At 42.7% G+C, this 24,707-nt stretch overlaps 1 protein-coding gene across 1 annotated transcript in view; it reads right to left on the bottom strand.

Moving 5' to 3' along the window:
* Positions 1-14,886: 14,886 nt before the first annotated feature.
* gfra4b (GDNF family receptor alpha 4b) overlaps positions 14,887-24,707 on the bottom strand; it is a gene marked incomplete at both ends in the record, with an annotated part of 36,745 nt that continues 26,924 nt past the window's right edge. The window contains 3 exons of the mRNA XM_080840349.1: positions 14,887-15,033; positions 21,445-21,608; positions 24,295-24,425. Coding sequence (XP_080696475.1) covers positions 14,887-15,033; positions 21,445-21,608; positions 24,295-24,425 — 442 coding nt within the window. The remainder of the gene's footprint in view (positions 15,034-21,444; positions 21,609-24,294; positions 24,426-24,707) is intronic.

Below are 24,707 nucleotides of genomic sequence, written 5' to 3'. Positions count from 1 at the left end.
CCTTTTTTAAACCGGATTTGACCTTTGGTATGTTTTGCTTTGCTCATGACATTTCTTTATTTGAGTGCATGATAACATGGCCTATATGTTTGAGCAGAAGGTTTCCATGGTTGCAGACCAGTTAAGTGGTATCACAGATTAAGTCTGGGCTTCTATAGGTTGTGTAGATGAATTATAAAGGAAATGGTGAGGGTCTAATATGGCAACAGCTTTAATTCTACTCTCTTTCTCTGATCACAGATCAATTTTACAAATAGTAATTATACGGCAGATGGACACCTCTCTGAAAATATGGTATCTGTGGTATATTATTTGAGCAGTAGGGGGCACTGTCTCAACAAGAAATGGCGGCACTACATGATGACAAATCTCTGATACATAACTCATTTCAGTTCACTTCTCCCTCTCTCTCTCTCGATCAGTCACACACACTCACAGTCATGCATGCAAACTCGTGCACACACACACACACACCACACACACACACACACACACACACACACCACACAACACCCACACCACACATACACACCCACACACACACTCACAAACACCCCTCCCCACACACACGCACACAACACACACACACACAAACACACATACACACACCCATACCCACACACACACACACACACCCACACACAGCCCTCTCCTCTTGAACACATTAAATTGGATCCCCTGCTTATGCTTATTTGCTACTAAAATGGGCACTGCCAGCATTTCTTTCATTGCCTTTATATACGTATGAATCATCATGAGGTCGAGCTCCATATAGATAATCCTTCCATATACTTCTTCCTACCTTCTCTTCTCCCCTTTTAATTGCAGAATGCTAAGCAAGGCCAGAGTCCTTCACCATCTCAAGAGAACATTGCAGTATGCAGATGTGTTTGGACTCCTGTGTTTCTCTGTGTGTATAGAAGGCCTTGCTGGGACCATGACCCTGTCCATGTAACCTACTGAAAAAAAGTTCACCACAGGTGAGCTTACTCTGGCTTACTTAGTGCCAGCGTAATTGCTTATATCAGGGGTGTGATTGCATCTGAAGGACTTCTCTGATTGCCTTTTTTTCTTCCATTTGATTGCTAATTGCACTCAGCCTCAAATTGTAGGCACACTGTGTGGTCTGAAAGAGTAAACTTGGGAAAGAGGTGATAGATTTTAACCCCTGCTAGGCACAATGATTGAAACATTTACTTAAAAATGTCCTTTGATATAAGGTCAACACCCGCAGAGATATTGAACACATGAGTGAGGATAGGATATGTGGAAGTCAATAGAACAAGACTTTTTGATGATGGAGATGGATTCTAGGTCAATTGGGACATTTTATATAAAAGCGTTGCATCAATACAAGTTGGGAATATGCTTTCTTGCAAACGTTTATTGTAAATTTCATTCTATTCTCCAGAGATGCTTTGGAAGATCCAGAGCGAGATCCATGATCCAAGAGAGATGCACAGCATCCATCCCTGCTTCTGTTACTGTGCAGCATTCATACATGGGCTGAGTGTCCAATAGGAACACAGGAGGACTGTTATGGACAGACAGGTGCCACCAGAGATGCAGCTGGAGTCAAGAGACACACAGTAGAGGGATAAACGGAGTGTAACATTTCACACAAACACACACACCCACACACACACACACACACACACACACACACACACACATACACACACATACACACACATACAGAGAGAGAGAGAGAGAGAGAGCGAGAGAGAAAGAGAGAGAAAGAGAGAGGCTCTATAAGGGGAGAGGGATGGTGCAAAAAAGTGCAAAGTGAAGTGCACCACGCCATGCCTGTTGAGATCTGAACATTTAACCAGCGTGTCAAAAATGAGCGCTTCTTTTATTGAGCTGCCACAATAGAGGATCCCTTTGTCAAAGGCCTGCTACAAAGAAGATGGTTTCAGGATTAATTGCTTAAAGAGCCACTGACAAGTATGGCAATTTACCCTGGAGAGCTACTGACTGCGGCTGAAAATCCCTGCTTTTATAATTTGATGGCATATTTTTCCGTCAAAAAGGCATACGCTTCCAGAGCGACGTCAGCCATTTATGGGTCTAAAGTAATCTTCCCCTCACGAACGAGTGGGCTGTTGACATTCCCTGTCCCCCTGTTTTGCTGTACCAGTCAGTCATGGAGAGCATTCCAATTAATGGTTACATAATGAAGGGGGGCCTGTGCTTCAGAATGAGCGGCTTTTTAACCTCTTATCGCGGAGTAATCAGGGCATCTGCGGTGAGTCTTCCTTCTCTCTGAGTTGGGAGAGTTCTCACCGAGAGCCCAGAGTGTTGCTTTATGCACTATCTATCGATTTGCTGTGTCTCATTTCACCACTCATTGAGCCCTACTGTAGGAGTGACCTTGGGGAGGCTTAACCAGGGCGGACACCTCGGCTGAACAGGTTATGATGCAGTGGGCCTGCTCACTGTGTTTGTAAACACATTCCGTCAACATGAGAGGGAGAGAGATGTCATGACTTCTAATCAAGATTGCTCATTTCAGGGAGAGAAGAGAGAAGAGGCGTTTAACTTCTGCTCACAGCAGCCAGAGTTTCCCAGCAAAGAAAAGCGTGTGGATGCTGCATTGATAGCATTAATGCTCCTCCATCTAAACAGTGTATCTATCTATCTATCTATCTATCTATCTATCTGTCTATCTATCATCTACGTATCTATCTATCTTTTTATCTATATTTGTATCGATCTACTATCTGTCTATCTCCTCTCCTTGATGTGGCTTTGGCCCCCAGGAGTCCATTTGAAATGCAGTGCATCAGAGAGAGAGAGATGAATATCTGAATATGGAGTTGCATTTTGAGTAGTCAGTCTAGTAAAGCCCCTGGAGAGATTTAGTATGGGTCTGAAAGAGATCTCAAAGCAGTGGAGGATAGGACGTCATAAGCCTATTGATCTTCCTGATGCCCTCCTACCGTCAGACTAGAACAAATGCATCTGCTGCACTTAACGGAGAGCAGGGCTCAGAGCCACTAGGTAGATTCTATCATAGGACTAAATGTCTGCAGACAACCTGTTTAGTGTAAAGGGTGACACTGAATCACAACCTGTTTAGTGTAAAGGCCACTGAGTCACAACCTGTTCAGTGTAAAGGCCACTGAGTCACATCCTGTTTAGTGTAAAGGCCACTGAGTCACAACCTGTTCAGTGTAAAGGCCACTGAGTCACAGCCTGTTTAGTGTAAAGGCCACAGAGTCACAGCCTGTTTAGTATATAGGGTGCCACTGTGAAGGCCAGTGCTCACAATGCTGGCTCCACCCCTCAAACATCCACACCTGCTCCATCAAACCACACACATCCACACTTGCTTTACCACCCACGCCCAGCTTACATCCACACCATACAATGCATCCAACCAAAACCAAAACTCACACAAACAAACACACACACACACACACACACACACACACACACACACACACACACACACACACACACACACACACACACACACACGCACAGACACACACACACACACACACACACACACACACACACACACACACACACACACACACACACACACACACACACACACACACACACACACTCACACACAAACAAATACACACACACACACTCACACACACACACACACACACACACGCACACACACACACACACACACATAAACAAACACACACACACACACACAAACAAACATAAAATAACTGTGTTTACAACATGGATGCTCAAATAGGCACGTAATCCTTTTCGTTACAGAACATTCCCTTTTAAATCCCGGTGTTGTTCTGGTTTTTGTTATTATGGTACGATTCTGTGCTGGGTTTCTAATGGCCATTGTCAGAAATGAGGGGATTGAGCTGAGGCTCCAGAAACACCCAGTTTTCCCTGGTGGACAATGTTTACAAGGACACCTCCACAAAATAAGAAACTGTTGTGTTGTGTAGGCTTCAGACTGCCCCAAGGAACCTTCAGAAAAGATGATTTTGGCAACCAGTATAATATTTGAAATGAAACTGAGATCTGGGGATTTTCAGTATTGTGGAATGGAATGAGCTGCTGAGAGGTTCAGTTTAGTTTAGTTTGGCACATTCCGTTCACAATAGGGCACCTTTCTTGCCAGCACATTATTTTTTCTCTTTTTTTCAGAACTATGCTCGCTTTTTCAAGTCTTTGTGTCAGCGGCTATTTCAGTGAAAAATAATTGGTTCAGTGGCTCAATCTTGGAAAAAAGACACAAAGGCAAAAAATGGTAAATTTGTTCACAGTGCTTCAAAGCGTTTGGTCCCAAATTTCATTCAAAAACCTCACACAAGCTCAACCCAAAGTACAATAATGCAATTCTGTATAATAATACAATTGTGCACTCCAAACGCTTGGATCATTGAGTTTTGCATCTCCTCCTGATATTTGTGTACATAATTGACAAGAGAGGTGGGTGGCATGACGTCTGATAAGACGTCTAATGTATTACAGTTTTTTCCTATCGTTTTAGTCAATTTACCTAAACCATGTTCACATTCCCAAAACACTTAACACATTGAGCATACCAATAGACCATGTGAACCAAACTGGGGATACTTGCCCCTATGCTTAGATACAAATGCTGGCAATGACACCTTCTTCCAAAATTCATGGATACCTGTCCCAGTCAATGTTCACTCCCGGCAAAACGCTGTGCAACTATAGCATATTTTACCAATGTTTAGATACTCTGTTCAAAACAGTTAACTTTCATAACATATCAGTTATTATGACCGCCGCGCGACAGCGCGCAGCGGCGGTCATATAGGTTTAGTCGGAGTTTTTTTTCCATTTTTTTTTCTGTTTGCCGATTTTCTGTCAACGATTCCCGGGACACTGAAACACCGAGGTGCACAAAATTTGGTGGGCATGTAGCCCCACTAGATGAGCGTGGAACCATTGATTTTCGTTTTGATCCGTTGCACCCCCGTCGGACTGGACCCGTTTTAGAGAGGGTGGGGCGATTCAGTTTTCTGTGAATAACTCGAAAACCGTAGGGCTTAGGAGGACCACATTTTTTTTGTATGTTGGTCTTAGTAAACAAACAATTGAATAATTGACACACAGCTGATGTATGTTGGGTATATTGGGTCAACCACAGCTGATTCCAGTCTGGCTTAGAATCAATGGCATTACTTAGGTATACAGTAAAAGGAGGACTTTGAGGAGTGATGTTTTTGGAAACAGAAACCGAAAAAGATGTCTGGACGAGGAAGAGGTCGAGCAAGGGGCCCAGGGAGAAGAGCAGGCCCAGTGAGAGGAGCAGTGAGAGGTGTATTAGTGAGAGGAGCAGGAGTAGTGAGAGGAGCAGGAGAAGTGAGAGGAGCAGGAGTAGTGAGAGGAGCAGGAGAAGTGAGAGGAGCAGGAGTAGTGAGAGGAGCAGGAGAAGTGAGAGGAGCAGGAGTAGTGAGAGGAGCAGGAGTAGTGAGAGGAGCAGGAGAAGTGAGAGGAGCAGGAGTAGTGAGAGGAGCAGGAGAAGTTAGAGGAGCAGGAGTAGTGAGAGGTGCAGGAGAAGTGAGAGGAGCAGGAGTAGTGAGAGGAGCAGGAGTAGTGAGAGGAGCAGGAGAAGTGAGAGGAGCAGGAGTAGCGAGAGGAGCAGTGAGAGGAGCAGGGGTAGTGAGAGGAGCAGGTCCAGGGAGAAGAGCAGGCCTAAGGAGAGGGCAAGGTAGAGGTATAAGAATGCGTGGTGGTGGCATTCTTAGGGCTACAAGGGCAGTAGTGAGTGATGGAATTCGTGCCACTATCATTGACCATGTGATAAACCACGGTCTTTCACTAAGAGAGGCTGGTGAAAGAGTACAGCGGTCAACGGTTGCGTCAATTATACGCATCTTTCAACAAACCAACAGGTAAGTTTGCATTTTACATGGATTGTTTCTATTCTCACTTGACATGTCAATGAGGCCATACAGTAATGCATATGTTGATTTTTTTTGTCCCTCAAAAGAATGCAACGTCTTCCTCCCTCTGGGGGAAGAGGAAAGCTCCTCAATCATCAACAAGAGCTTGCCATAGTAGATATGGTTGTTGCAAATAACGCAATTAAACTGCATGAGATTCAAAGCAGAATTTTGGAGGACCAAGAGATATTTCACAATATCAATAGCATCAGCCTCGCAACCATTACGCGGACATTGTCCAAACACAGAGTGCGGATGAAACAGCTCTACACTGTTCCCTTTGAGAGGAACAGTGAGCGAGTCAAGGTGCTACGACAACAATATGTCCAGGTATAGTGTGTATATTCAATTCAATGTACAGTTCTATAAGCTTTGCACTTTTCAAGTAGGTAACCTACTCAGCAAGGCTTTGAACCGGTTCACGGAACGAAAACGAAAACCAGAAACTTTTGATGTTTTGCTAGGAACAGAAACGAAACCAGAAACTTTCAAAAATATGTTCCGGATCAGAATCGTTTACCTAAAATAATGGTAACCGGTTAATAACGTTATTTTTTCTCTCTTTCACAAGATTCCTAAATGCAATATGATTGGTGATGTTCTCTTCCGGTCGTTAACTTAGATACTAGACTAGAGAACCGTGCCGCGCGCAGCCAGCTGGTAGCCTATCGGATCAAATCTATGCACAAGCTGTAGCCACCAGTCTCTCAAACTCAATCTTAAGAAGAGGTAAATATTGTACCAAGTATCTCACACATGTTTGTTTTAAATAGGAATTCTATAAGATAGGCTACGAATTTCCAATGCATTGTTGTAAAAATCTGCAGGGTCAAGTTAATGAAATTATAGCTAAGTTGGACAGTTAGCATTGGCAGTAGACTACCTTGCTATTGCCCAGCATAACCGACCCTAGTTTGTTAAGTCTTTATTTAAAACGTAGGCTAATACGGTAGTTCTCATATTTGGAATTTTAACTTTTTTGTTCAGATGGGAAGACATTGCGAGAATCCTATGCGGCAGCATTATTCATTTGACCCCGCGACTAACAAATCCAAATACAACATTAATTTGAGGGATGTATGTAGATACCATTGTAGTTTTGTAATATTTGTATTGTCTCTGTTGACAAAAATGCACTGATTGGGCCCTGACGAGGTTTGGCCAAATGCTGTTATGTTTTGTTTGCCCAATAAACAACATAGCATACATTTTCCTTGTCTTAACTCATGTATAATACTTACAAAATGTCAGAATTACAGTTGCCGCTTACATAATGTAGCCTATAGTGCTTAATTTAATTGTTTAATGACAGGATAGAGACATATAAGATTATTAAGATTAAGTCCTAATGATCAGTCTACTTATTTGTATGTCCCGCAGCTGACATGGAACGCTATTAACCGGTTCAGGAACTTTATTTTTTTGTTCTAACCGGTTCAGGAACGTCAATTTTAGGGTTGGAACGAAAACCGGAAACGTTAAAATACTATTTCTGATCGGAACGAACAAAGCTCTGCTACTCAGTAATAGGTTACAGTACTGTATGGTATATAGTACTGTAATGGCATGATTTACATAAACTTTGTTTCAGAGAGTTATGGAATTGGAGGCCAACCAGGCCCCTCATGAATTCGTATACGTGGATGAGGCAGGATTTAATCTGGCCAAAAGGCGTCGACGTGGAAGAAATGTCATTGGAAAAAGGGCCACAGTTGATGTTCCTGGACAGAGAAGGGCAAATATCACTATGTGTGCAGCAATTTCAAATGCAGGATCACTCCTCCACAAATGTCAGGTTGGACCTAACAACACCGAGCGCCTCCTTGCTTTTCTTGATGATCTCCACCAGCGTCTGGTTCCAGAGCAGGATCAGGAGGGTGAAAACAGGAGGACCTTCGTTATCACCTGGGACAAAGTGGCCTTCCATCACTTACAAGCAGTTACAGCATGGTTTGAGGTCCACCGAAGACTGATTCGTCTATTTCTTCCACCCTATTCACCTTTCCTCAACTCCATAGAGGAGTTCTTTTCTACATGGAGGTGGAAAGTCTATGACCATCAGCCACATGACCAGTTGTCCCTCCTTGAAGCTATGGATGCTGGCTGCAGGGACATCACAGTTGATGATTGTCAAGGGTGGATCAGGCATTCCAAGCGGTTTTATCCAAGGTGCATCGCCTTGGATAACATCAGATGCGATGTGGATGGAAACTTGTGGCCTAACCCTGAAGATCGCAGGGATTAGATAAAGGAATTTTGTGCTTTTTTTAGTTCTCCCTTTTTACTGGGCTTTTTGCTGCTGCTTTTTTGTTCATGGATATTTTGTTAACTTTAAACAATACTGTAAAACGTTTTCTGTTGTATCATACTTTAAACAGTATTTCTACTATACCTCCTGTAGTAAACAGTAAAGAAAAAAAAACTGATTGGCTTTTTACTGGAATGCTTTTGAATGTGAACATTACATGTGGATATACAGTTCCCAACCAAAACATTTGGCGTAAATAACAGTGGATTGCATGTTTTGCATGCAAATATCTGTAAAACTGAAACATAAAAGTCTATGTCGCTTTTGTAATGTCCACAATAGCCAGTATTTTGAAACCTGGTGTACTTTGATTGGCTGCATGTTCCTTGTGAAGTGAAAACAAGAGTTATTCTTTGAAAGAATAATTTCATTCTGAGTCAGATGTCCAGTGTTTTGGTAAAGTTAGTGTGTGCAGAGAAAGATGTCTTCTATTTTGAAATGAAGAGTTAGTATATAGTTAACAAAATGTGCTTTTGAGAAGAAAATGATCTATTTGGCCAATTGTGTTTTGTAGGTGTAAGTCTGTGTTAAGAGTTTAGAAAAAGTATTTTAAGTAAAGGTAAGCTCTCGTTAGCGATGGAAAAAAAAACTGTAAGAGGCCACGTCAACCATTCCACTACCACTTATTTCATGTATAGCGCCACCTAGTTACAAATGAAAAAGCAAAAATCGAGTGTTGTAAAACATTTTAATTGTAAGTTGACAAGGTCAGAACTGCACAAAATCGGAGGTGTGGGATCATTATGACACCTTCTGACTGCACGTTAAGTTTCGTGGAATTCCGTTCACGGGGGGGCATGCAATAAATTGATTTATATGATTATACACCAACTGGCCTGTAGGTGGCGCGACACAGTTTTCTTCGAATATCCCGAGAACCGTAGGGCCTTGGAGGGCCAAATTGTTCTTGTATGTTTGTGTCAAGGGGCCATGTCAACCCATACCATCACCAGTCATTACATGTATAGTGCCACCTAGTTAAAAATTAAAAAGCAAAAATGAGGTGTTTTAATCGAATATATGTCAAAGTGCTCGAAAAATTACCAAATTTGCCAGGGACATCAAGCCTGGAACCGTCCATCTTCGTTAGAGTTTTTGTCCATGGATGGAGCAAAATGGCTCTGTAGCGCCCCCTAGAACATTGCAAAAACCCCTGCGCATTGGGGTTATTTTGGCGTAGCTTAACGGAATTCGGTACACGTCTTGATCATGCTTGGACGCACCAAAAAGTCTCTTGACGCCATGGTGGCAGGTCCACAGGAAGTCGGCCATTTTGAGTGGAAGATGCGTTTTGACGGCGTTTGCACACCTCACATCTGATCGAACGCCTCCGACAAATTTAATGGTAACGCCTTGAAATGTGGTCAGGTTACTCTTCAGCCATGGGCGACTAAAAGTTATATAAGATTTTCTCATTAGTCTTAAGGTGTGGGCGTGGCAGACCCTCAAACTTTGCCAACTTGCTAGTGCTTGCCACAAAACACTAAGTCTCTTATAACTCTTGCGTACATTGTTTGATCCAGAGAAAATGTCTTAGGGTGGACGCTGGATCCAGCCCAAACGCGTTCATATGCCTGACTGTTATCACCTATAGCGCCACCTGTTGGTGGTTGGAAACTTCACTTTGTTTCCAAACCTCTTTATTTGACCTGTTTTAACAAACTACATTGCAAAAGAAAAATATACCAAAACAATCCACAAAAAAGTAGTACACAAAACATTACATAACCAAATCATCAAAATCTATCACAAATAATTCCTTTAATACATAAAAATGAAACACGAACCAATTTACACACACAAAACACATAAAAACACACAAACACACTGACAACCATGACTCATTCTGTGCCAAAACCTACTGAACAGTTCGGCAGTCATGTCTAGTTAAGATCACTGTAGATGGAAAGATGCTGCATTTGGACTGACAAATGAAGTTACTGTATATGTTTGAATAAGAAAAATTATTTTACAGTTTACAGAGAGTTTATTTATTTTACAGTTTTTTCCTATCGTTTTAGGTCATGTACCCATACCATGGTCACTTTTCCCTATCACTTAACACAGTGGGCTTTAGAGACACACACCTCTGCATATCTGTTAACCTTTGGTGCAAAATGCACTACAACACTCACACCACAACCAATGCTGCCATAACTTAACACATGTTTCCTCTCAGAACACAATGACCTAAAAAACTGAAAGTGTTTTTCTTTTTTCAATGCAACACTACAGGAAATCTATGCCAAACTGGAGGACACAGCAACATTTTATATATGCAATTGGCAATGCTTTAAGATGTTAGTGTTTTTTAGGTCATTGTGTACTGAGAGGAAACATGTGTTAAGTTGTGGCAGCATTGGTTGTGGTGTGGTTGTTGTAGTGCATTTTGCACCAAAGGTTAACAGATATGCAGAGGTGTGTGTCTCTAAAGCCCACTGTGTTAAGTGATAGGGAAAAGTGACCATGGTATGGGTACATGACCTAAAACGATAGGAAAAAACTGTAGGAAGGGAATTATGAATATAAGTAACACGAGGGGTTAATAATTACGCTTCAGCATATTCAACTGCAAAAAAAACAAACCTATTAATTTCAGTCCCTATGTGAAACCAGAGACACAGCTAAATCAGCTACCACTCCAAATACATCTAAAAAAGTCTTCATAAGACTTCATTAGCTGATACTTGGAAGTGTGGATCAAAGAAGATAAAAAGATGTGTTTTGTAAGGTGAAGCAGAGCAGGCTCTTTAGAGACCACTGCCAGGGAAGGACACACCTTCCTCCTCACCATCAGCCTTCAATTTTGAATTACTAAGTGCAGCCAAATAAATAATTTATAAGCCATCCGATGAAAACATTTCATTTTCTGGTGTTAATGTACATAGTTGGCAATTGCATTTTGCATATACATATGCAACACTTGCATATACTTGTGCTTTTTGGATATGTGGGTAGACCAGAGCCCTTGCTTCAGTAAATGTGTAAGAACAAAATGAAACACACATCTTGGCTAAACAAGTCCTCACTTAAGTGTAAGTAAGTGCAAAGAAAATGAAGATGACATATTTCATGAACTCAGGGCCATAGCTTCGTCATAGCATTTACAACACTGAGAGAGAAATCAATCCTTATTCTCTCCTGCAAACACGGGCTGTAGAAATCCTGGAGCAGTAGGGGGAAGAGAGGCTGCTCAGAATACAGACGCACCGGCTGGGCGTTGAATGCCCAGGCACGTGCCGTGAGTTCAGGCGCAGGCTCAGCCGCACCAGGCTATCCTGCCGGTTTGGAATGCGTCTAGGTCTACCCGACGCAGGACCCAGCCATGCTGCTCAATTGCTTTATTGATCGCAGTGCAGGATTTAAAATTGTCGCCGGGAGTGAACTTTGGAGCAAATGGAGCCTCGGAGGAGGAAACGCCGCCACGGGCCCAAGAGGCTACGTGTCTGCCACCTCGGTCTGTGAGGAGACATTTCAAAAGAAGTCTGTGGAGTTGGGCTGGGGGTGTCGGTGGAGAAGGGACGGAGCGAGAAGCTGCTGGAAAGGCGGAGGGAAATGAGGTGGCCTGGCTGGGAGAAGTGCACTGAGTCGCACCACTCACAACTTCAACTACTAAAAGACTGAGTTCTCAATTCAAAAGCACACCAGTTCTCCCTCTCTCCTTCTCTTTATATGAAAATAGTGCTGCTGCTAGATAAAAACAAGTACTTGAATATGACGTGTGCAAAAATGTGTGTAACTGATACTTTCACATCATAGCTTATTGATTACCTCTCACCTTTAGGACACGTGGAACCGCAAAAGTTCAACTTGACACCTCCACAAAATGTTGCCTTCATGCCTGGCTGGTGAATACGTTTTGCAGAGAAAAAAGGACAACTATTTTCCCCAGGATGATGATAGCAAACACGGACACATGGGGAAGAAACAGGAACACCATTATCCATTCTATGAAAATAATTTCCTTGAAGAACTTTATTCTATTCATTTAATACAAGGATGCATCAAAAGTGGATGAATCAATGCTCTTCCTGTATCAACATCCCTGTTTCTATAGCAACAAATCTTAAATCTTAATGATGTCATAGCATGAAATGGCCCCTTGACCCTGAGGTTCTTGTTATAGGGTTCAAACAGTGGAACATTTTTTCAAGAAGTCTAAACTCTCCTTGCGCAGATCCAAGAAATAATCGCTGGACAACAAAGGAGCCGCAGAATCTGACAAACACACAAATATGGTGAGGCAGTGGGCGTGTCCTGAAGCATGTCCAAGGCCCAGGTCTTCATAACAAGAGACCAAGATACAAGAACAAGACTTCCTTTGACTGAAATGTTTGAGAATTATAAACACATATTGAAGTCCATGTGTGGAATTAACCTTAAGTTGAATTTGACCCGTGTCTGTACAACCAAATGTGTAGATTGGACTAACATTTTGTCTGCAATAAGTGTACTTCATGATGTTAAGGCATACTTAGGATGTGAGGCAAAGGGCCCGAGTGTAAAACGAGGATATTATTTGAGACCAGGCTAAGGGAAGAAAAAATAGAAAATTTGCACTGAGTTATAATTTAAATTAAGCACACTTACATCACTTAATCGCAGCTTTTATATTCACATAGCTGGATTTACACGTAAAGAGCCTCCTTATATATGGTTTGTCCTTTTCTGGAAATGACATTTTTGAGTGTAACAACTTTTTTTGCAAAGGTAAAGTGAAAAATAAACAGAAAAAAAACTAGAGATCATTTTACACTCAAGACCTCAGTTCCGCATAAAATGACTGTGTTTTCTCTTTTTGGTGGAGGTTAAGACAGGGTTCTGATAATAACATGGAGCAACAGCATGCTGAAACCAAACGCCTTGGGTCACACTGTGCCATGTTTGTGTGAAAAAACTGCCACACTTTGTAGCTTGGTAGGAGAATAAGAAGAAGGTGTTGCAATCCTTTACTGCCTTTAGTCCACTGAGGTTCTGGCTCTGAAAAGAGGCTTGAAATGACTATGTGTGTATAAACCATTGTGTTTTTATGTGTCATTATAAAGCTAAAACAGAGAAATTGCATCTAAATTATACCGTTGCACTGGCTATTTGAGTCATCAGAATCAATCTTTTTTCACTCAGGAGCTAGTCATGTAATATGATTTATGTGCAATGACGTTTTTGAGGATTAAACTATCTGCAACTCATTTAAATCCTCTGAAGCACATCTTTATAAACACGATAGTTCATTCTCGAGTCCAGACATAAATTGTGGTTATGCCAGTTATGTTTTCCGACTAGCTTGATCCAAAGAACTGCAGCCATTTCTTAACCTGTTTGATTTATCCAGCAGTAAACTGTGTACACTGACCTCAGAGCCAAAAACTAAAAATGACTCTTTCTGTCTGTAATTATCTGTAACGACTGTCTAAAGCTCTGTTGTTTTTGACAGAGACACTGCTCGCTTTCACCAGGATCATTTTGTTCTATGATTACATCAATTCATCCATACACAACATTTTTTTTTCGTTGTTTCAAAAAGTTGGAGTGAGCAATAAATGAACCGACAGCTTTTATTGGCAGTGATGGAAATGAATTGAGCAGAGTGAGAACCCCAGTCATCCTCTGTGCAGATGCCACATGATCACATGACAAACAACAACAGTGCATCCTCTCAGGGCCAGCGGGGCCCCTGGCCAACAGTCCTGGCTGCCATGGCAATCCATCATCAATCACAGCCATTTAAACAAATCACACCATTGGCATATGGCAAAGTTGGCAATTAAAAGGAGATGATTGAAGGGCGAACCAAGTTCAGTTCTGGTTGGTTAATGTCCTTCGTACTGAAGGTTTTCTGGAAAGAATGAACACACCAGACGTAGCTTCTGAAAGGTAGATGAAATGGTCCGATTCGCAAGCCCAGTCCAGTCACTGGAACGAGGATAGTGGATGGTATTTCCATTCCATGAAGGAGTGCACTTGGAATGATCAGAGCGTTGGCATGTGTCCACCTAGCTGAAATGAGTTTGGAGAGGCATGTTGTATATCTCCAGCCCAAAGGCTTTAGCATTTGCTATTGATCCAAAATAACACTCTCCTCCTGCTCCTCCTTGTCCTCCTCAGTGAAGTTGAACTGAATGATATTCAATCTCCATATCCTCAAGGGTGTTTTCCGGGCAGTTTAAGAGATGCATGAAATGCCTCGGGCAGGGAGGATCAGCTCGGCCACACCATCCTTGATTGAATTTTGTTCCCCTGTCTGGGCTAGTTATACAGGCCTTAATAGAAACCTATTTGGTTTCGATGTCTCCAAAGACAATTCCAACACAATTGATGATTCTGAAAACAGGGAATATTCACATACATTAAACTTTTGTCATGGCTATGTGACAGCATTGTACTGTACATATATACACCTTGATGCGAATGGTCTCCACATTTGTGTTCACAATATCTATCTGTATAGTCATTTATACAATGTGCCCCTCTGTCATGACGTCAATGTCCGAATCCAAAGGGAGGTTAAAGCTCAGTTTGTCCACAGGAACAAAAATATAACACAATGACTCTGCCAGTGTCCCTCTGGTCCGTCTTCCAAAGAAGGTCCTTCCAGGTTTTTTGTTTTGTTTTAAAGGAGCCCAGCCCGTTGTGCGGAAATGTCCCAGGCGTCCATGACATCCTTCATTGATCATAGCAGAACAGGAGGAGGAGGAGGAGGCCCCAGATGAGGAGGGGCATGGGTGACTCAAAGGAGCGAGGGCCGGCGGACTTGGGCTGAGTGCTGGAGGGACCAGTGGAGTCACCCCAGAGTCTGTCGTTCAATGTGGCCTGAAGGAAGAGAAAAGTAAAGAAAAGTATAACTTGCACAGCACGCTGCAAGACCAGAGTGTGGTGGAGTAGTAGAAACAGAAAGACTCATTTTAGCAGGGATTAAAGCAAAACTATTTTTTGTCATATTACCCATCTACTATTAGTCAAACAACTAACAGAGGAGGCCCCCACATTAGGGCATGTACACACTGTCCAGCTATTTATTTTCTTTTTGGAAAATGCCGGTGCAGCGCCACCTTTTTAGACCCGCCCCCTTTTGTCCATCTTGTGGTGGCTTCCCATAGGTTTCTATGTAAGAACGGAGTAGACAGCTGAGAACCAGGTGTGAACATGCCTTCATGCTCGCTAAACAGGCACAAGTATGACATTTCAGCACCAACCCACGCATAAAAATTGCTGCTGTTATGCAATGCAGCCATAAAGTTATAAAAAAGCTTTAACCTACACTCAAGACCAAGAGTATATTAAGGGAAGAACATACTTTTGAATAATTTTTTCAATTGCCAGTTTGCTTTTACGTTTTTGCTGTTTTCAATCAATGAAATAAAACTGATTGATTCATACGTCATACAAATAATCAACCATCTACAATTTTCAGTGCATATATTTTTATTTATCTTATTCTGACATCAAACAAAACAATGTTTTTGTTTTAAGTGAGCCTTTTATCAAAAAAAAAATGTATATCAATATGTACAATTCTTGTGCAAAAGTCTCGAGAGAGAAACTATCTCCCTGGAGCTTGGCTACACCTGATACCCATTTCAGGTTTTCTTCAGTGGGTCCAGATGTAGTGGCTCTGACTCCAGGAGAAGACGGGGAGGAGGAGGAGGAGGAGGAGGAGGAGGAGGAGGAGGCTGTAGAAGGAGCAGAAGGGTTAGAACCTTCCTCTACTTTTTTCACCCTAACTGCTGAGAGGACCTGCACAGCTTCCTTCAGTTTCCTTTCCTTTTGTTTGTCGATGTTCTCCTTCTTCAGATGATGATGATGATGACTTTGGTATTTCTCCTGAGAAGACAGGCACAAGCTCCTCAATGCAGGGCTTATTTACCCTGGAGGCGACTGTCTTCATGAGGAACCTAATATTGGCTAAGCCTTCATAAGTCTCAATTTTCAGCATGACCCTTTCTTTCTCAATGATGTCGTCTATGATGTTGAACGATCCTTTGCTGGGAAGGCTTTTCAGGAGGAATGTTGCTGCCTTGGTGCAGCCTTCTCTGAGAGAGTTGTAGACCTTCTGCACCCAGGGCATCTTCTCCTCTATAGCCTTGTTTAAGGCTAAGAAGCTGAGTTTCCCCACAGACTTCCTTTAATCAGTGTACAGCAGGTCTCTCTTCTGAACATCAAGCTTCAACAAGCCCCTCACACCCAAGGTCATGGCTTTAGGCTTGTGAACTCAGAGAGGAATTCCCGGAGTAGTAGTAACATCTTCAGGAACACTTGGAACGGTGGAAATACACCTGAAAATCACAATAGAATCTGATTGGAAAAGTGAATTATTATTAACCATTCTTTCCTGATCACATACATTGTAATGTAACATACTCTTCTTAGAATATATTCCTGAGAACCAACCCTTAGACTTAAAAAAAAGGAAATCATAAAAAATGGATAATGCAAACCTTGTGAATACAGTTAACCAAAAACCGAGGCTATTGTTATTGTTTGCTGCTTGATTGCCTTTAGCCAATATTTATATATACAAGTAGATTGCCAAAACAAATCAGCTACCTTTCACCTAGGGACATAATACTTGCCAGGATTTATACTGCCCATGAAAAAAGAAGAGATTAATTATACATGATTCCTAGAACAAATGGCTAAACCACTAATCATCTAATAACTGTATTTATGGTTTACTCAGATTCCATTTAGGGGAAAAACTAAAAAAGGATATATAAAAGGGAGCAAACACATAAGACATCTCTGTACAGTTCTCTCTACTTACTTCTGTATGAATCAATCAAGGCTGTGGGCCTGGCGAACTCTGAGAAAAACATACAGATGCCTGTCCTTGCAGATTTTGCAATTTACTGTTGCAGAAGAATGCTCTTGGCCTTCTCATCAGATTAAACGGCATGCTTTTCAAAACCCTGCTTCAGGAGCCATCTGCATCACAAAAAGCATATACGCATATGATTAAGGGGAGACAACAGAAATGGCTATATCTGTGCTGACTTATTTCATGAGATTTTGCAAACTGAGCTTACAGGGAAAATGGATGACATGAAAAGAATGCTAATGCTATTGTACCTGGCTTGTGTTGATCGGGAGGAGACAGGACGCTGTAGAGAGCACACTCAATGGATCCCTAAGCTCTCATATTCCGTTGCACACATCGAGCATTTGCAGGAATCTGCTGCTGATGGGATGTATTAGGCTCTACTTCTCCAAATGAAACTCAGCAGAAACTTCCTTCTGTTTGGGGAAGTGTCTCTGCTGATGTCCAGGAGTGATGGGGTTTCTCTTCTGACTTCTGACTCGTGTCTCTCCTCCAGACCTTTTCCTTCTCACTGTAGTCATCCAACCACACACCAACAACCTGACTCCAGTTCAGGCTATATGATTGGAGGTTGATTGGGTTGAAGCATCAGTAGTATTTACTTTCCTCGAGGGCCTGTACATTAGATATGGACAATCTTGAAAATGCCCTCTGGTCTTCGGCAAACGATTGGATTAGGTTAACTAGTGGTTGCAAGATAGTGAGCAACAGGTCATGCTCTTCTATAAAATTTCTGATTGCACACATGGTCAGCCATGCCAAAATTCGTGTATCTCCGGTATGGTGGTTGTCGGACCAGGGAAAGAGGACGTTCTGGAGAGCATAAATACCAGCCTTGAGATTAGCTTCTGACTGATGGCGAGCAAGCACTTGTTTTGCCACTACTATCATACTGACTTTTCTTGTGTCATACCATGCAAAAACATGTACAACAAACTAAAAGCCTTTCCGTTCTCCCCCGTTTCACCAATCTGCAACCAATCTCTATTTTTATTTGACTGCTACCTCGGAGCATTCCTTCAGTAAAAGCATGTCCATGCTAGCAAACCTGAAAGCAAATGCGGACCAAGACGAAGAGATGGATTACGTGCTAGGAAGCCGGTTCTGGGTTTTCTTCTCTAAAGTTAAAATCATATTTCTAAAGAGGATTTATTATTTAATAATTTGTTAATTTTCGTCCCCGGCTTTTATTTGGTCAACAAAAAGGTTGACAAAATAATAAGAATGAGTCAGGGATTCCAAGGTGTAACTTCATCAAAAACAGCACCAACAACAGCACAGCTAGCACTGATAAAAGCTTGCTTGCAGGCTAAACTGATGACTTTTGGGTGATGTAGCTGTCATTGTCGTACTGTAAAAGCTTTTCTTACATTTTCACGGGGTGGTCCGACCCGAACCACAGACCAACTACAAGTGCTTAGCCTGGGTGGCTAGGGGGACTGACAGGTGTGCTTATCGGTCCTTCACATGGCCATATAAAGTTTTTTCCTATCGTTTTAGGTCATGTACCCATACCATGGTCACTTTTCCCTATCACTTAACACAGTGGGCTTTAGAGACACACACCTCTGCATATCTGTTAACCTTTGGTGCAAAATGCACTACAACAACCACACCACAACCAATGCTGCCATAACTTAACAAATGTTTCCACTCAGAACACAATGACCTAAAAAACACTAACATCTTGAAGCATTGCCAATTGCATATATAAAATGTTGCTGTGTCCTCCAGTTTGGCATAGATTTCCTGTAGTGTTGCATTGAAAAAAGAGAAAAAACACAGACAAACCCTTCTTTGGACTACAGTAATAAAGTTTGTAATATGACAGTAAACAAATAATTCTAAAATGCTGAAATATGTCAATCCAAGACAAGAATCTGCTGACAGTGTTCATATGTCGGTTTCCCTCTCACAATAGATGTCACAATTGACAAGTGTTGTACATTTACTTTACTGTAATTGCAAATACAGTAAATGAGTGTTTTATCAGAACCCTAAAATAAGATTTTTTTTGGGGGGAAATTACGTAATACGTAATGTATTTGATCAAGAAACAAATTACGTAGAAACACAACAGATTTTCGTCAACATCGTAACATATGGTTTCTCTTGCCATGCATCGTGGATAAAATCTTTGTGCGTGCCTTATCCAGGCCTGGATGTCTTCGGGGGCTATGTCCATACACCCAGCAGCAATTGCCTCTAAAAGTGACATCTGGTCCTGTGGGCGTTTGGTATAGACCTTCCATCTCCATGTGGAGAAAAAAATCTCAATGGGGTTGAGGAAAGGAGAGTACGGCGGCAGGAATAGGGACACCATCCTAGGATGCGCTGCAAACCACCCTGTGACTTGGCGGTAGTTGTGAAAGGCCAGGATATCCCATACAATCACTAAAGTTGCTCAATTCTGCCTGTCTAGCTGTATTTCAATGAAGGAATTCGATGCCAATTCACCAAGAACTATGGTGCACAGGAAAACAAAAATAATAATAATTAAAATAAAATAAATAAACTATCTGGTAAAATAAGAATCATTTTTCTTATTCAAACATATAACTTACTGTAATGTGTCTGTCCAAATGCAGCATCTTTCCATCTACAGTGATCTATTCTAAATTACTGATAAGTTAGGTTTTTGCAACGGATCATCATTGATTCGTGATCCGTTCGGATCATCTATTTCGGTTCGGCACACGCATGATCCGCGGATTGATTTATGAAAAAAAAAAAATTGTGCGCATGTTCAGTCCACACACAGCCGTAACCATTCCTGCTAGTTCCAGGGACAGAGCTACTTAACACGCTCTGGGTAAAAGTCTGCAACAGTTCCCTTTTCAATAAGCAAACAGTCCTATGCCTCGTTGTGATTTATTGTCCTCAGCGTACAACATGTAGAACAGTGGGCATGGAATATAGAAGTAGGCTAGTCTTCGGTGACTACTGTAACGATAACTGCTGCCTCTAGTGCTACGTCTGTTTCCATATACTCGCGCTGCCACACAAACCTATCGCCTAGGTTACCACACAGACGTAACACGTAGCTGACATAACGATTGTTAACATAAAGAAAAACCTGCAACACATCGTAGTCATGGCGAGCGGAGGAACAGAAGAACTTCAACGCCCCACATTTAAATCCCCTGTTTGGGAGCATTTTAGCTCCCCTGTCAAATTGAATGCAGAAGGAAAGAGGTTGGTGGATAAAACCGTGACGGTGTGTAGGCACTGTGGCAGAAGAAAGCCATACAACAGTGGAAACACATCGAGCATGGCCACGCATTTACAGCGACATCACCCCGGTGTTTCACTGACAGGAGTGAAACCGAAAGCAGCTCAACAACCGCTCATCACCGCGGCATTTAAGCAGCCCCTTCCTCCACATGTTTATTTGTCTTGTCTATTTATTTTTTATTTTTATTTTTTTTTGCTGATCCGATAAATGATCCGATCCGTGACTCTGATCCGAGGAACGATCCGAACCGTGAGTTTTTTTGATCCGTTGCACCCCTACTATTACTTGAATCTGATGTCGGCCTGTGTGTAGGCCTACTTAAGTTGAATGTGTGTGTGTGTCTGCCGAGATTACTTCAACACACCATGGGGCTATATTATCCTTTATATTTAATATATATAGATTTATTAGTTTCACATATTACCATTGCCAAAAAAGGAAGTGTATGCTTTTTAGTTTGTGGCTTTAATTAGTAGCCTAAGAGAAGTCCCAGTCGTCCAGCAGCGTCACAAGGCTAACCTATAGAGCTCCATTACCCCATTCATCTCCATTACAACACACAGAACTGACAGTAAGCAATGGCAAATTAGATAAGTAGGTTCATGTAAATAGAAGAACATTATTATAAGAACATTATAACAAGCCTACGTTATAAGCATTCTAGAGGCATTCAAGTATATTATTGCCTAACGAGAAATATTAGCTATAGGCTTATAGGGGAGACAAAAACACATACAAGGCCATATCAAGGCCCAATGACACTAAATGGCCTATCTTGATACCTATCAAGATGCTTTTCATTAGATTGAAAATTCCTGTACTATTCACATCCGGACCCAATGCCCCATTCCTCACACACACAGACACACACACACAGACACACACACACAGACACACACACACACACACAGACACACACACAGACACACACACACACAAACACACACACACACACTCTCACACACACACACACACACACACACACACACACTCATACATACACACACACGCACACACACACACACACACACACACTCACACACAGTCATACACACACACAAACACACACACATACACACTCACACACACACACACACACACACACACACACACACACACACACACACACACACACACACACACACACACCAACACATACATATCACACTACCTGTGTGGGTATCAGTGGGCTCATTAAATTCTCTTCGGTATCCATGGAAACAAGTGCAGGAGTGGTGCCATTATCTGGCCAGCTGGTGACGTGGCTGGGCTGTCCTGTCTGGCCCGGGGTTGGTGTGAGGTCCACTGCGTTCTCGAAAGTGAGAAGAGCATTTCCTGTTTGTGAAAGAAAAAGACGTGTTGGGTCAGGGCACGATGTGTCTGTGTGAGGGCATTTGGACCCTGACTTTGGCACAGACACTAATGTTCCTTTTCTAGTGCTGTCCCGGTTTGCCCTAGTGGGTCCTCTCTCTCTCTCTCTCTCTCTCTCTCTCTGTTTCTCTTTCTCACTGTGGGCTCTCTCAGACGCCCCGCTTGTTAGAAATCCTAAGGAGAGAGTTCTGAGGCGGCGGTGTCGAGAGGCAGTCGTAACGGCACCAACTCAGTATTCCTCTCAGAGTTCCCCCGACCCACCCCACCCCACCCCACCCCTGTACCCCTCGTCCCCCCAGAGCACCTGCCACTCCACGTGTTCTCATTTACCCACCCACAAGTCACCAAACAGACGCCTCAGACTCACTCAGTCCCTCCTTTGTTACCGAGCGGCCAGATGAGCTGGCTGCCCGAGGTCTCGGACAGCTAACGCTCGCTCGCTCTCTCTCTAAGCAGGCAGAGAAGACAGGGAGAAAGACAGAGGGAGCTGCTTGTTCAAACATGTCGGAGTAAAACACTGTGACAATAGTCAATAATAAGGATGATTCATTATTCATCACATAGAAAGGCCATCCAGAAGATTGGAGCTGAGATGGAGGGCCAGAAATCTGAGACAGTGGAGAGGTTTTGAATTGCCAAGCTGCCGTCCCTCCACCTTTCCCCGTACACACACACACACACACACACACACACACACACACACACACACACACACACACACACACACACACACACACCTACCAACCCACCCACTACCCCCCCCCTCCACCACACTCATCCCCCTTTCTCCTGATGTACGGATATGCAGCGGCGCAGTGCTAAGTGAACGCTAGGTCTAGGTGAAACTAAAGCACTCTCCATCTGCCATCTGTTGCCAATCGCGACAGACACTTTCTTCACAAAACTTCGCACTTCAGCTCGGCACTTTTCACTGCACAGGAGACTACTTTCTTTTTACAAAATAGATAGCCATAAACTGAGAAACACGTGACCATGCCTGATGCTACAGAGGGGGGTAATTCTGTTTGCACGTGCACAGAGAAACAACCAGACCCATTACTGTTAGACTATCTGTTCAGGGTAATAACAAGTAGGAAGGGCAAAGTGTGTTATGAACAGACAAGGTGATTTTCAAACCAAATGAAAAAAATGTAAGCGGAGGCCTCTGAGGGAGAGAAATAGAGAGGGAGCGGGAGAGATAAAGAGAGAGGGAGCAAGAGAGAGAAATAGAGAGGGAGCAAAGAGAGAAAGAGAGAGGGAGCAAGAGAGAGAAATAGAGAGGGAGCGAGAGAGAGAAAGTGAAAGGGAGGGAGTGAGAGAGAGAGTAGAAAAGGGAGCAAGAGAGGTAAATAGAGAGGGAGCAAAGAGAGAAAGAGAGAGGGAGCAAGAGAGAGAAATAGAGAGGGAGCGAGAGAGAAAGAGAGAGGGAGCAAGAGAGAGAAATAGAGAGGGAGCGAGAGAGAAAGAGAGAGGGAGCAAGAGAGAGAAATAGAGAGGGAGCGAGAGAGAAAGAGAGAGGGAGCGAGAGAGAGAAATAGAGAGGGAGCGAGAGAGAAAGAGAGAGGGAGCAAGAGAGAGAAATAGAGAGGGAGCGAGAGAGAAAGAGAGAGGGAGCAAGAGAGAGAAATAGAGAGGGAGCGAGAGAGAAAGAGAGAGGGAGCAAGAGAGATAAATAGAGAGGGAGCGAGAGAGAGAAAGTGAAAGAGAGGGAGTGAGAGAGAGAGTAGAAAAGGGAGCAAGAGAGGTAAATAGAGAGGGAGGGAGAGAGAGAGAGAGAGTAAGACAGATAAGAGTATTGTTGTGAATACTTTGGCAAGATGACTGTGCACAATTGTCACACCAAATTAATAGAGTTTGAAGTTGAAGTTGAAATTGAGAGAGAAAGGGGAAACAAACAGACAAAGACTGCTTCTAATATCTGATTCGGACCCAACGTTCTGCTATAAAGTCTGCTCACTTCAATGCACCCAGCCTCCCCAAAGCACCTTTTTATCCCACTAGCCAGGGATACGAGATCCACATATGCAAGGAAGAGAACACAGTTTTTAATTCCTACCTCCCAGTGCAGCCCCTCTCATCCAGACTACTTCATTTCCATCAATTTAAATGTGAAAGTTAAACAAAAAAGCCCCTCACTTTCCCCTAAGAGCTTAGAGGAAAAGTAAATAAGTACTCTCCAGCCAAGCAGCTCATTAAGCAACTATACAGTTATGGCGACTGCACTTGAGGTTTAATGTAGGCAGGAATCCTCACCAAGGTCATTCTGACACAATTACAAAAGCAATCTTTTTGTGGCAGAGCCACTGTAACGAGCGGATGAAGCACATTTTACACATGATAGCGTTTCTCGTCCCCTTGAGCTGAAACGCTCGACCAGCGGCATTGGCGAGACTAAAGAGCCCAGTCCTTCCTGGCAGAATAACAAATGGGGGGCACAAAAAAAACAGCATGTAGATTTTCCTTTGAAGCAAACAAGCAAAAACACATCTGTCTCTTCACAAGCAAACAATAACAAACCGGTCTTACAAATAAAACTCACAAAACAAGCACAGACAAACATGACATCTTCGACAACCCTTGTGGGTGTATCTTCTGTCGAACACGCAAAGATGCGCTAGTGTTCAGATAAGGAGAAAGCGCAGGTGCTTACTCAGGCAGATGTTGTCGGTGAAGAAGTCCAGGAACTGTGCGCACTCCTCCTTCTGATTTCCGCTCAACGCACAGGTGCACCACGGGGACACGCTGGACGTGGAGTTGTCCATGTAGTTGGGAGTCACTGGGCTTCCTGTCAACGTGAAGTTAATGAGGTATGAAGACACAGATATAACACCTTCCTAGAGGTATTCACTCAGCCATGCAGAACAGTCTGGGCACTTTAATAGATATTCATGAAGCCTTCATGGTAACTCCCTGTAGACACATTGATGGAATAGCGTGCTAGTCCAGTGTTTGGGAAATAAGAAAATGTTTGTAAAAGATGGGATAATGTTTGGATGAAAAATATCCAGTTAGTTTGTTGTGACTGGCTGGTGGTTTGTATGCGTTGGTGAACATTTCACAGAA

The sequence above is a fragment of the Sprattus sprattus genome, assembly GCF_963457725.1.
Source record: "Sprattus sprattus genome assembly, chromosome: 6".
Taxonomy (NCBI): Eukaryota; Metazoa; Chordata; class Actinopteri; order Clupeiformes; family Clupeidae; genus Sprattus; species Sprattus sprattus.
The sequence above is the reverse complement of the archived record's forward strand: the minus strand, read 5'-3'. Positions and strand labels throughout refer to the sequence as shown.